The sequence below is a fragment of the Nipponia nippon genome, unplaced genomic scaffold, assembly GCF_047370975.1.
Source record: "Nipponia nippon isolate SJK-2023a ecotype South Korea unplaced genomic scaffold, ASM4737097v1 scaffold_12, whole genome shotgun sequence".
Taxonomy (NCBI): Eukaryota; Metazoa; Chordata; class Aves; order Pelecaniformes; family Threskiornithidae; genus Nipponia; species Nipponia nippon.
In genome coordinates, this window is record NW_028262313.1 from 9,404,499 (window position 1) to 9,416,419 (window position 11,921).

At 41.3% G+C, this 11,921-nt stretch overlaps 2 protein-coding genes across 2 annotated transcripts; both read right to left on the minus strand.

Annotated features, from left to right (window-relative positions):
• Window positions 1-265: 265 nt before the first annotated feature.
• Window positions 266-3,422, minus strand: LOC148056689 (uncharacterized). The gene is made up of 2 exons (XM_087748690.1): window positions 1,654-3,422; window positions 266-994 (listed from the first exon to the last, which is right to left on the minus strand). Exons 1-2 carry the CDS (start codon window positions 2,197-2,199, stop codon window positions 356-358), a joined length of 1,185 nt encoding a protein of 394 aa, XP_087604816.1. The 5' UTR covers window positions 2,200-3,422; the 3' UTR covers window positions 266-355.
• Window positions 3,423-3,732: 310 nt separating this feature from the next.
• On the minus strand, window positions 3,733-11,303 carry LOC148056690 (transmembrane protein 185A-like). Its single transcript, XM_087748699.1, has 4 exons — window positions 7,629-11,303; window positions 6,483-6,659; window positions 6,029-6,152; window positions 3,733-4,542 (listed from the first exon to the last, which is right to left on the minus strand). Exons 2-4 carry the CDS (start codon window positions 6,630-6,632, stop codon window positions 4,298-4,300), a joined length of 519 nt encoding a protein of 172 aa, XP_087604825.1. The 5' UTR covers window positions 6,633-6,659; window positions 7,629-11,303; the 3' UTR covers window positions 3,733-4,297.
• Window positions 11,304-11,921: the final 618 nt, after the last annotated feature.

Consider the following 11,921-nt stretch of genomic DNA (forward strand, 5'->3'; position numbering starts at 1 on the left):
GGTGCTTGTACACAATTAAATGAAGCGAGTATTCTAATATTTCTTTCTCTCATTGGAGACGAAGAATCTTAGTGAGCTTTGAAAATCTAATACTGAATTAAAGGCAAGCGTGAAGAGTAACAAATAGAAGTCACCGATTTTGGCACTTTGAGAGTTTTTTCAGAATTCACACTCTGCATTAGAATGAAAGTCCTTTTGACTTTCTGGAGCAAGGCCCAAGGCCAGGCACAGGCATGGCTATAAAAACAGGACAGGACAACTGGCAGAGGCTTTGTATTCAGACAGTTTATTGGAACACTTAGGAACACTCTATTCCCTCGGACTATGCAACTTCTAGAAGAGCTGTGGAGGGTACCTAGCGTGGCCCGGGCTGGGGTCCAAGGCCGTTGCCTGCAGCTCCCTTGTTTGGAGCCCAGGTGCCAGCCGGGCAGTGGCGGTAGGGGGGAGCGTGGCCCCAAGGTGGCCTTGGCATAGAGAGAGCAGCGGCTGCTGCCAGCACAGCTAGGGAGGGGGGCGGTGGGAGCCCCAGTGGAAAGTGGCTGTTGGGCACGGCGCGACCTGGTGAAGCAGCAGCGCAGGCAGCGCCCTGGCTGGCAGCCGGGCCGGGGCTGCTGTGCTGCAGCAAAAGGGAGGGGGGCAGAGGATTGAGCTGCTCCCTGCCTCCTGCTGTCAGAGCAGCGGTGCACGCAGACGGAGAGGCAGGCCTGAGTGGGGCAGCTGCCTTGGCGGGTCGCTTGGCAGGTGCGGTCTTGCTGGGTGCAGAGGCGTGCGTGTTCTCCCTTGGAGCTGCTGTGAAGGGAGCGCTCTCCTCCTCCTCGGCAGCGGGTTCCCACGCAAGCTCAGCATCTGGTTTTCTTTTCCGGCGGCGTGCATGCAGATCCGTGTCCGGTGAAAAACCTGCTGGTGTTTGATTTTTTGGACTAGAGCTTCGCTTACACTTCACTAGCAGGTGCAGACAATGTCTTCTAAAATTTGGGTTGTAGTAGAAGTGAAACTAAAAATGCAAAGGAAAAGAGTTAGTTGCCATCACCTTGAGACGGGAAAGGGCAGAGATATGAGAACTAAGAATTTCAACTGCAAAAGAGAAACAGGGATGTTAAAAAGGACCGTCAGGGGCGTTCTAAACCTGAAGTTCAGGCTGAATAAAATGGTGCAATCCAGTCCTGTTAAGTAGTAACCAGCCTTGTGCTTTTGCCACTTGGCAGCAGAGAAGCGTAGGATTTTCAAAAGCATAAAAACTGACTTAGAAACCCAAACACCAGTCCTTTTCAGCAACTTTAGTGTGGAATGACCAGGTAGGTAACTATAGGCTGCTGACACTACCTTCTCAGCCTTCAGCAAATGCCACAAGACAACTGCACATCTGGTACAGCAAGACACACAGCAAATACCAAAAGAAAATCCCGATAGGATGAGAATCTCTTCTCATTTTATGTGCTCAAAGTAACTGGAAACAACCAACGTAATATTTTATCAGCATTTCTACTGGGAAATACTGCCTCCAGACCTCCGGAACATGACCCAAGAAACAAATGACAGAACATTTACTACCATCCTCATCTCCTAGGTAGTAAAGGCTTATTTCATTGGAACAGAAATCTGTCCCACTAGAATATTCTGAGAGTTAGTTTGCACGTCAAGGTTGCAACATACCTCCCCAGCTGTTTCTTCCGCTAGCAGGTCATCGTGCGAGCCCGATTTTGGAAAATCGCACAGCTTTCTGGCGAACCCATACAAATGGAGGCGATGAGTGAAGCTTCTCATGGTCTCACTTTCAAAAATCCTCAGATATCCTCTCCTTGCTAGCACTTCGTCTTTGAACAGTTCTTCATGAATCACGACACACTTTCCGTTGTCCCCCCACCAAATGGACTCGAACTGATGGCTTTCAACAATGTCCCAGAGCTTCTTCAGAAAGCTGAGACGTGTCCAGGTATCGCTAGAGCTCTCCTCAGATGAGCTCAGACGCTCTCTTTTTGACTGGGGTCGCTTAGCCGAAGTTTGTAAAGCCCTTTCTTCTCTTGGAGGTCCAAAAGCAGCGTCATTAGCTGCTCTTTTGCCACGTGCTGGACGGAGAGGAGTCGAGCCTGGCAAATCGACTCCCTTGGCCTGAGCAGAAGCACATGAAGTTTCCTGTGAGGAAAGCTCCATTTTAAACTCTCTTTTCTCAGTTTGAGTAAATTGTTCAGTTGAAGCCATCTACCTTCGCCGCTAGACTGTCCTGCCAGACAGCCAGCTGAAAGGAAGTGACCGGCTGACTGAGAACCCCAACGAAAATTCTCAAACATCACCGTGACGCCCATGCTGCGCTGCCGTGACATCACAGAGCAGCGTCTGTTTCCTAGCGACATGAAGCAGCAGCAGCAAGTGCTCAATAGCACTTGTTGCTTTTCATTTACAGTTTGGTTTTTTGTTTTTTGTTTTTTTTTTTTTTGACTTGAGCCAAAAAGTAAATAAAAGTGCAATGATGACATGTTAAGCGTAGTGATAGGACAGTGCTGTGTTGGGTTTCAGGCAAGAGCTGGTCCACAGAGAGGGAGAGGGAGGTCTGCAGTGTTAGCAATGAAAGCGCCACGTCTCTGAAGTTTTTCAGGTGCGCACCTTTCACCCATGCGTAAGTGTCCATGCGCTCTTTGCTCTTAGCTCATTGCCTTGCTAACGCTAAGGAAACACGATCCGTAGTATTTAAGCTGCCTAAACTGTGGGTTTGCCTAAGCACGAGAAGCTGCAAGGGTGTGGGAGCATCCAACACATGTTGTTACAAGCTACTGGAGTACAGGTTTCAAAGACTAACTTTCTCTAAAGCACCTGGAAGTCCAAGACGGTCTGTCAAAGGAGGTCTGTCTTCAAAGAAGAAAATGCTCGGCCAACACCAATGAACCTATCTTGAAAAGTTTAATCATTGACACCAACACAAAGTTGGTAATGAAGACCAAGCTATGATATTTGTAGCAGCTAACGGACAGCTGTAAAACCTACAATCAATGCTTGTGACATAGACTGCACGCATGGCGCAAGAGGGAACAGCTTACTAAACAGCCAGTCTAATGGGAGAGTGGTGTACGTGCTGCTCAGGAAGAATTAAAACATGACATTGGAGAAGCAACAAAAGCAACGCTTAACTCCCAAGCCAGCACAAAAGTTGAAATGCTGCCATGAAAATTTACATAGCTAACTCAAAACCATCATGCAAGTTGCTATACCTTCTATTTCCCCCCAAAAAAGCTTTCCAGTCTTGCCTGAGAAGTGCAACACTCCTGTGCCTCTGTGGTTAAGACAATGATTGTGGCTGAACAGAAGAAGTAAAGAGGTACTATACTAAGACATCACCCAAGCGTTTAAAACAGACACGGAAATCAAGTGTCTATTTAGGACCTAAAAGACACCTGGAATAACATAGGCATTTGTTGTGGTTTAACCCCAGCCAGCAACTATGAACCACGCAGCCGCTCACTCACTCCCCCCCAGTGGGGTGGGGGAGAGAATTGGATGGGTGAAAATCAGACAACTCCTGGGTTGAGATAAGAACAGTTTAATAACTGAAGTAAAATAAAATAGAATGATAGTAGTAGTAGTAGTAATAATAATAATATAATACAATAATAATGTACAAAGCAAGTGATATACAACACAATTGCTCACCACCCCCTGACTGATGCCCAGCCTGTTCCCGAGCAGCAATCCCTTCCCCTCCGGCCAACTCGCCCCAGTTATATACTGAGCATGACGTCATACGGTATGGAATAGCCCTGTGGCCAATCTGGGTCAGGCTCCCTGGCTGTGCCCCCTCCCAGCTTCTTGTATGCCATGCAGAGCATGAGAAGCTGAAAAGTCCTTGACTGGTGTAAGCACTACTTAGCAACAACTAAAACATCAGTGTGTTATCAACATTATTCTCATCCTAAATCCAAAACACAGCACTATACCAGCTACTAAGAAGAAAATTAACTCTATCCCAGCTGAAACCAGGACAGCATTTCATACAGGGTTTTTAAAAAAATACCTTTAGATAATACTTCTATTGTACACGACAAAACTTTGAAACAATATATTACACTGCTAAAATGTTCATATAAATACTATACAGGCAAGCGTGCAACCAACCCATTGGGCAGGTTCACAAATTAGACCACCACGTATCTCTGGAAAAGCTCTCCGATTATCTTCAAGATCTCTGATTTGTGTAATCCAAGCCACTGATTCAGCAATACCTATTTGTAAGTAATTGGGACAAGGAATGAGATGAAATACATTTGTCTGCTGCTTCCCAGTTCAAATTTAATATGCTCCTGTCCTCTTAATCGGGCATATCAATGTTTAACTTGGGCGGTGGAATCACGTATTTTCCAGGACTCTGTGTAATGACCACTCCAGTCTTTTTTCGAAACATTGGTGCAATTTTTGGTGGTTCGGGCAGTGGCGTTTCTTCTGTTTCCTCATTATCTTCATGATGAAGATCATAAGAAATATTTCCATATTCTCGTAAAAATGGGAAAATTTCAAGCAGGAACTGGCAAAAGTCTTTGCGAATTCCAAACCACCCTAAAGAAAAGAAAATCATTTCACATGATTGCAGAACAGAATGAAAATTTAATTAAGCAAGCAGACTCTGCAATCTCATTTAAGTTCTCTTGATTGTTTGCATATGAACAATATAAAATTTGTTAGTGCTGGCTTCTCAGTGTGTTACTTACACCTATCGTGTAACAACATTAGAGTTCAGATCATGTACACACAGATAGACATACAGAACATATACACAGAATCACGCATGTCTGTGTGCGTGTATCCCTGTGTATAAATTACAGCTATACTACCAGAGCAAGAGGCCATTTCATTTCACGTGTCACAAGCAGCACTTGTACTTCAGCAGATGGCACTCCTCCGTTAGCCAATAGCGAAGGTCAGCGTTAAAAGGAACAGCCTGCCCACGTCAAGTCTTTCACACTGAACAAGAGCAACGTATTAAGCGATTGCCAGGGAAGATCCCATACGACCCATCTTTTGGCAGAGACTGCGCTTCGTGGCCAACTGGTGTATTTCGCTCAGCACTTTCAAGGTGGATTTTCATGCAAGTCTTCTGGGGCTCACTTCAGATGAATAGTCTTTTTGAAAAATTTACATAAAAATATTCAACTAACCCTACAGAAGACAAAATGGACACGTGGCTTTCTAAAAGACTAACTTGGCCATAAATTATCGAGGGCATGCATTGAAAAAACAAAACCAAAACCCAAAACACCAGGAACAACTTTCCATGAAATAACAATACCAAAGTAAACTAAATGTATGGAGATAAGCTTAGTCATGCCCAAAGAAAGAAATTCTCACTATACTTCACAATCGGACCAAAACTGAAATGAGGTTCTATAACAAACATCACAGCTGGTTCCTTTCAACTCTGAAAAATCCTAAAAAAATGTCATTGCCTTGTCAACAAGGAACGTGAACTGCAAGGTGGATGGGAAGAGCTACTCATCTGCAGTGGTTCAGGAACATGAGATGGCCGAAAGTGCCAGTGCTCCTTTCGGCAGTGTTCGTTGTGGTGGGGATAAAAGCCAGGGAAATGTACACTGGCCACTTGGGCAACTCAAGTTACAACTAAGCAGCGCAGAGCACTATTTGGCCAAAGAGGAAAGAGAATGCTAGCTCAGGCTGCTAGGACAAATGCTAATTAAAACTGGTAGGCGCTACACTGCTTTCAGAACCCAGAGTAGAAAGATCCAGTCCTGTCCCGCGAGAATGAAACCCATGGAAACAAGGAAGGACAAGTTAGAATTAAAATCCCATTGGGATGTCTAGTTGAGTCCAAGCAGAAGTCGTGCTCTTACAGGAATAAGAAAAAAAGCGAGAGACACTATAAACACTGAAAACTTACTAAATTCACCTGAAAACAATAGTAACAAACACATCTGGATTCCTTCATGAGAGAATATACACAGGAAAGTCCTTTTTGAAAAGACAGCTCTTAACGACATACATTTAAACCTTGAGTTGCAAGCCGTTTCCGTGATTTGTAAATACTCACAGTGATTTCCTCCTTTTTGTCCAAATGTTGTTGCCATTAAAGTTATCAGTGAAAGCCAGAGAGGAACAAATATGGGTATAAAAGAAAAAGAATTATGCCCATCCAGTCTGTGTACTAGTAAGATCTAAATGGCAAAAAAATGATACAATGTCAGTTTAACTGCAATACCCACTTTCAGGCTTCTTAAAACATGTGCTGATCTCAGATCTCTAACTTCACACATCTGTGAAGAAAACTGGCCTCCACAGAAACATGTAGTTCCACGCATATTTCCCTCAAAAAACTTGAAAGAAACATAGAACGCTTGGGTTTCTCTCGCATTTGCTGTTACTATTTCATTCGAAAACAACAAGCAGTATTCTCATTTTAGTAAGTTCAAAAAGAGACACAGCAACATTCAGCACTCCACTGAAAAAAGAACAAGATACATCAAACTCGTTATGCTTTTTCCTACCTCAAACGTGAGCAGTGGAACTACAATTGTCATCCAGCTGACAGCCATTGTTATGTGTGTCCTCCTTTGCTCAGCAATCACATCCATGGAGCGCAAGAACAGAACGGACCACACAATGTAATATAGCACTACTAGACACAGAAAGGACATCAAGATCCACAGCGGGACACAAACAACCTGAAAGAAAAAGAAATTAACTGCTTTCCACCCCCCTCAGCAGTGATACATTTTTATCAATTTGATTTGTTTCAGGTGTGGGTTTTTTAAATAAAGCAAGTCTACGTATTAAGTTGAAACAAGAAAAAGAAATTGAAGTCTAATGCTCTTTAATATAGCCTCTAACAGAAAAGCTTCATAAATCACATGCGCTGTTATGAGCCATATCAACTCTTTGGGGTTCCTCAGTTAGGTCTGTAAATGCCATCAAGCTGAAACAATTTAAAATTAAGTCAACATAGTTCAACTTTAATAAGACTTCTGTCATTTTACGTTAGGCTCAAAGAGCACCTGAAATAGTTTTTAGCAAGTATTTTCTACACTGGACGCCTTACTTGAAACAGTTTCTAAATTACCACCTTTTCCTACTTTTTTTTTTTTTTTTTTTTGAAAATAGAAAGGACAGTCATAATCATGCCAGATCATCAGTTTTATGGTAGTTTACAAAAGCCCAGACACAGAAACAGCGCTTTTGTGTTCTTAAGGCACTTGGGACAGGAGATCTCGGCAGTTTTGACAGTGATCACTTGCACAAGAAGTGGATCTACATGCATGGTAACACAAGAAATAAAACTAGTTATTTACCACACCATATTTACCCACACATTCTCTAATTCACCCGTCATTTTCATGGCTAGTTTTGTGCTCCCACTGGAAACTTTTGGTTAGGATTTCTCTTTCAAAAACTGATCAGAGATCAATTGCAGTTGATGGCATGTCCTTCTCCCCCGAAGGACGACATGCCCAAAGAGCAGCCTCTCTTTCCCATGACCGCTGAATGAAATGCCAGACCTTCAGTAAAGGACTGTTAAGTGAGCAAAAGTGGGATCATGGACGGACTCTGGTCATATATGAACTGTTACCTATAGTAAATAGCTTTAGGAAATTCAGCATTTAAACAAGAATAAGAAGAAAACACTTGTTACATACAAGCCACGGCCATCTGATGATCTCGTCTAGTCTGAGTGCAATAAATATGAACTGTAGAATATTGACCGAACACAAGATTTCCAGCTAGAAAAAGAAAACACGTTAGTTAACTCTTAGCATGATAAAGCTGTTTCCAGGCTAGCCAAAGAATCTGTCAAAGGGCTTTTCTGACTCCATGCTTATCACTGCGATATGGAACATCATTTGCATTTACATCAGATATTACTAAGCACCCCTACATTTATGAGGCTGCGATCCCACTAGAGTAACTGTAGAGGCAGCTGTCTCCTGAGGAAAGACCTTCCTGGTATTTTAAAAAAATAAAAGCACTACCTGCAATGCTTGTTAGAGTGATTAGAGAAATAAGAAAAGCCAAATTCATCAGACTCAAAAAAGCAACGCATTGGAAAACAACTTCAACTATGTTCTTCAGATAAGAGATAATGTGAGAATTAAAGTCACAAGTAGTAACAAGTCCTTCCATTTAAAATTAGCAAAATCTATCTTTAAAGATATCATTTCGTAGTTGCAGTAACGTAAAGATGAAAGTTACATGGGCTTAACTACCAACGGTCCAGTTCAAAAGTCCCAGCTCGATCTGGGGGGAAAAAGAAATACATAGAATAGGAGAAGACGACATCCAAATTCAATCATTTACTGTATACCTGAGAGAGATTTTAAATGGCACTGAAGACACTTGGGTTTTGAGCCAACACAGAAAAGCAATACTCCGCATTAAAAATGTTAACGAAAGCTTTTCGCGTGTCCCGCTTGCCGCTGTGAGAACTAAATTATACTTAAAAAATAAAAAAATCAAGTTTGTGTCTAGCTTGAACAAAGTGAAACAGTGAAACACCATCAGACTTGGCAAGATTCTGTTTGTAAAGTTTACAGGCAACCCTACATGGGTAGGAACTTCAAAGATCAAACAGAGAATTACTATCTGAAAAGACTAACTAAAGCTCTGGAGTGCGAGTGAGAAATATTTTCCATTTACAAAAACACATGGGGATGTAAGGCACCTTTGAAAGGTACTGTTTCTCAGAAGGCAGACACTACCTGCTACTTTTCACTAACATACATGATTGTGTACTATGATCTGGATAAATGCCTTTGAAATACACAGTGCAGGGAGTCAAATGTCCAACAGGCAGCAGGCACTTGCCTACTTCAGAGACTGCACTGAAGTCTTCACTGCATTGAGTATTTAAGAAAGAACAGTGCATATGTTCTTATATAAGATCTGTCATCTACACACGATCTGTTATGAAAACATACCGAAACCTGCATAACAGAAAATTGAGTGTGTATGTATATTATCCTTGAATAGCACTCCGAAATACAACTGCAATTTAACACCAAGCTACCCACACTGAGAAAGCTCATTAAACTGTGCTATAAGCAACCAACAAACTATGACTACTGATTATTTATAATGCCAAAACTTTTGACAAGGATAGTAATGTCAGTGATGCGTTACAAACCAGAAATGTACTCTACTCATGGGGGTGTGTGGGGTGTGTGAGGTGTGTGTAAAAAAAGAAGAGGGAACCACAGATCCACGTTTTCAGAGAATTGTTCAGAAAACACGGCGTTGCAACAAATCTGGAAATAAGAGACTCTAAAGAAACTGGAGATGTGTTCACTAAAACACTTAAGACAGCCAGAATTTCTCACAATATATACAGAGAAGTACAGAACAGAATGGTAAAATGGAAGTCTTTTAGTTCACCCCAAAATTAGAAGTTCTTTATTTGGGTATAAGAATAATATGAAGCTGGTTTTCCAGCCTGTAGTGAGGCTTTGTAAACTACAATATTAGAATGAGAGACAGGGTAAAATTAAGGGAAAGGGGGCAAAACGTAGAAGGTTGGTAGAAGCTGTTACGATGGAGTTGCTGCCAAAATACGGAGTCACAGCATCACACTTCACATTGTTTGATGTTCAAAAATACAGGAAAATGCAAAGGATGCTCATATGTCAACATATCCCAGCTTCTCGTGAGTGTCGATTATTAAATAGTGACCACTCAATACAAATAATTGTATTTTATTTCACGGGTTATTAACAGCTGAAATTTCAGTTTTGACCTCCAGTATCCTGGAACATACTGCACTGTGTCTTCACCCACTTCTGAAATGAACTGTATCTGATCAAGTACCTTGACCTGATTTTGACCCAAGATATCCCAGCACCTATTGCTGTGTACCGAATCATGTAAAATCAGCTACTAAGCGAATTTGACAAGAAACACAGCAATGCTTGCCTATCTAGATGAGATCAGACCTGAGTCTGTATAAATGATGTACTAGGCATTGTTTTAGCTCCACGGAAAGCAGTAACACATTCTGTAATTGGAATTATGCAGTCTTTATTCTATCAAAATTAAAATTAGGGACACCCCAAGGAAAGCTAATTTAGAGACACTGAAATGAGGTGTACTTTACAGAATTACAGACCAAACTTGTAGAATTTCCTGTTGTTGAGAGTCTCATCATGTGAGGTACTGTGCCAAGATTAGGTAATTTGGGATTGCTGTTAGCCTCTGAAAGCCACAGTGACCAAAAACCAATTACGTGCATCTAAGATGTCAAGCATAAGCTGATCATCTGCTAAGATGAGAATGAATTTTCTTTTTCATGTTCAGTGCTGTACATTTCAAATCATTATCTTATATCCTGAGGAAGCCTACTGAAGTCGTTTACCACTCATCACGCAAAAGGCTGAAAATAATACGCAAAATTTGATAATTTCAGGGACTTACTTAGGTGCTGCTATAAATTGGTTTTAAGTCTTCCAGTGAATGTCACAATATATCGGACAAGGTTTCTACAAGCCAGGTAAGCTAGTTTTCTGACAGGAGATTTTCAACAAAATATTTGTTCACCTTTCGTAGTAGCACACAAGCCTCGTGCTATTTACATTTTATTTAGAACTGTTAGACTTGAGATTTTCAGTACCTTGGAGATTTTTGCTTAAATCAAGAAAAAATGTATTTTATTTATGTGAAGAAACACATGATACAAATCCTGCTATGGGTTATATGAGTGTAAAACAAAGCTAACACTTACTTATACAACATGAAAAACTTTTGGCCTATATTTTTCCCAAAATAACTAATTACGCAGTGGAAAAATACCAAAAGAGCATGAAAGCTCATTACATCCTTGCAACTTTAAACAGATTCAACAGGTTCTTCAACTAACCATGCAGATCTAGTAAGATGGAAATAGCTTAAAGCCAAAGAACATTTCAAGTAATAACCCTGTAAAAACTACAATGGCCTTAAATTCGTGTCATCTATTAATTTCTCTTGTTATCACGGCATTGTATAAAGGACTGGAATGACGCCATATGGAACATTTTGAACAGGATACTGGAAATATCTAGGGGAAAAAGGATAATGAGAACAGAAGTTCTCATGATGATGGTGATAAGAAAAAATAGGTCTCAACAGCTAAAGTCTATCGGCCATAAAATACTTCAGAATACACAACATTCACTGAAGGTGAATGTGAATGTGAAGTGTACACCAAAAACGGCTATCATGAAAGCTATCTGCAGTGCTTATCATCAGAACAGAATCATCTAACTATGCCGTCCAGTGTAGGTACAGAATACTAAGGTTACAGACAATGTTTTACCGATAAATACCTGCTATTCACAATGCCATAGACCTGGACAAAAAAAGTCTCTTTAATCTTACCTTTTGCTGTATGAAGTTCCTCTGCCTTTCTTAAGTACAGGAACAGCCCATCTCTCTCTCAGGGGAATTTAGCAGATCACTTTGCTCTTTCCACCTCTGAGTTCCTGCAATTGTTAAAATAATTTTGAGATTTCTCATGGTTTAAAAATGTGCTTCAGTAGAGCATAGGAGAAATTCTAAGTCACTGAAACCAGTACTCAAAAGCAGGATTTGATGCTGGCGATCACTCTCTTTCGCCTCTGTAAATATTACTAATTTTTCTTTTCATCTCTCCCAGTTTCCCTGCTTTGTTCTCTCGCCTGTCTCTCCTTACTTCTACCGCAAACTCATTCCTTTTTGTGAGTGTTCTCTCCTCCTTTCTCTCCTCCCTGCTTGCTTTCTCTATGATGCTGCATGCATGGAAAAACTCCCCAAATACTTCTCGTATTTATAACCCTCAACTGATAGATGTGGCTCTACGGGAAGGATGAGTCTCCTGTGTATGTGGACACAGATGCATCTTTTATCTTCTGCATTTTTTATCTTCTATACCTGCAGAAATTCAGGCAGGAGCTCAGCTGTTCAACTTGCTGCATCAGTAGCCATTT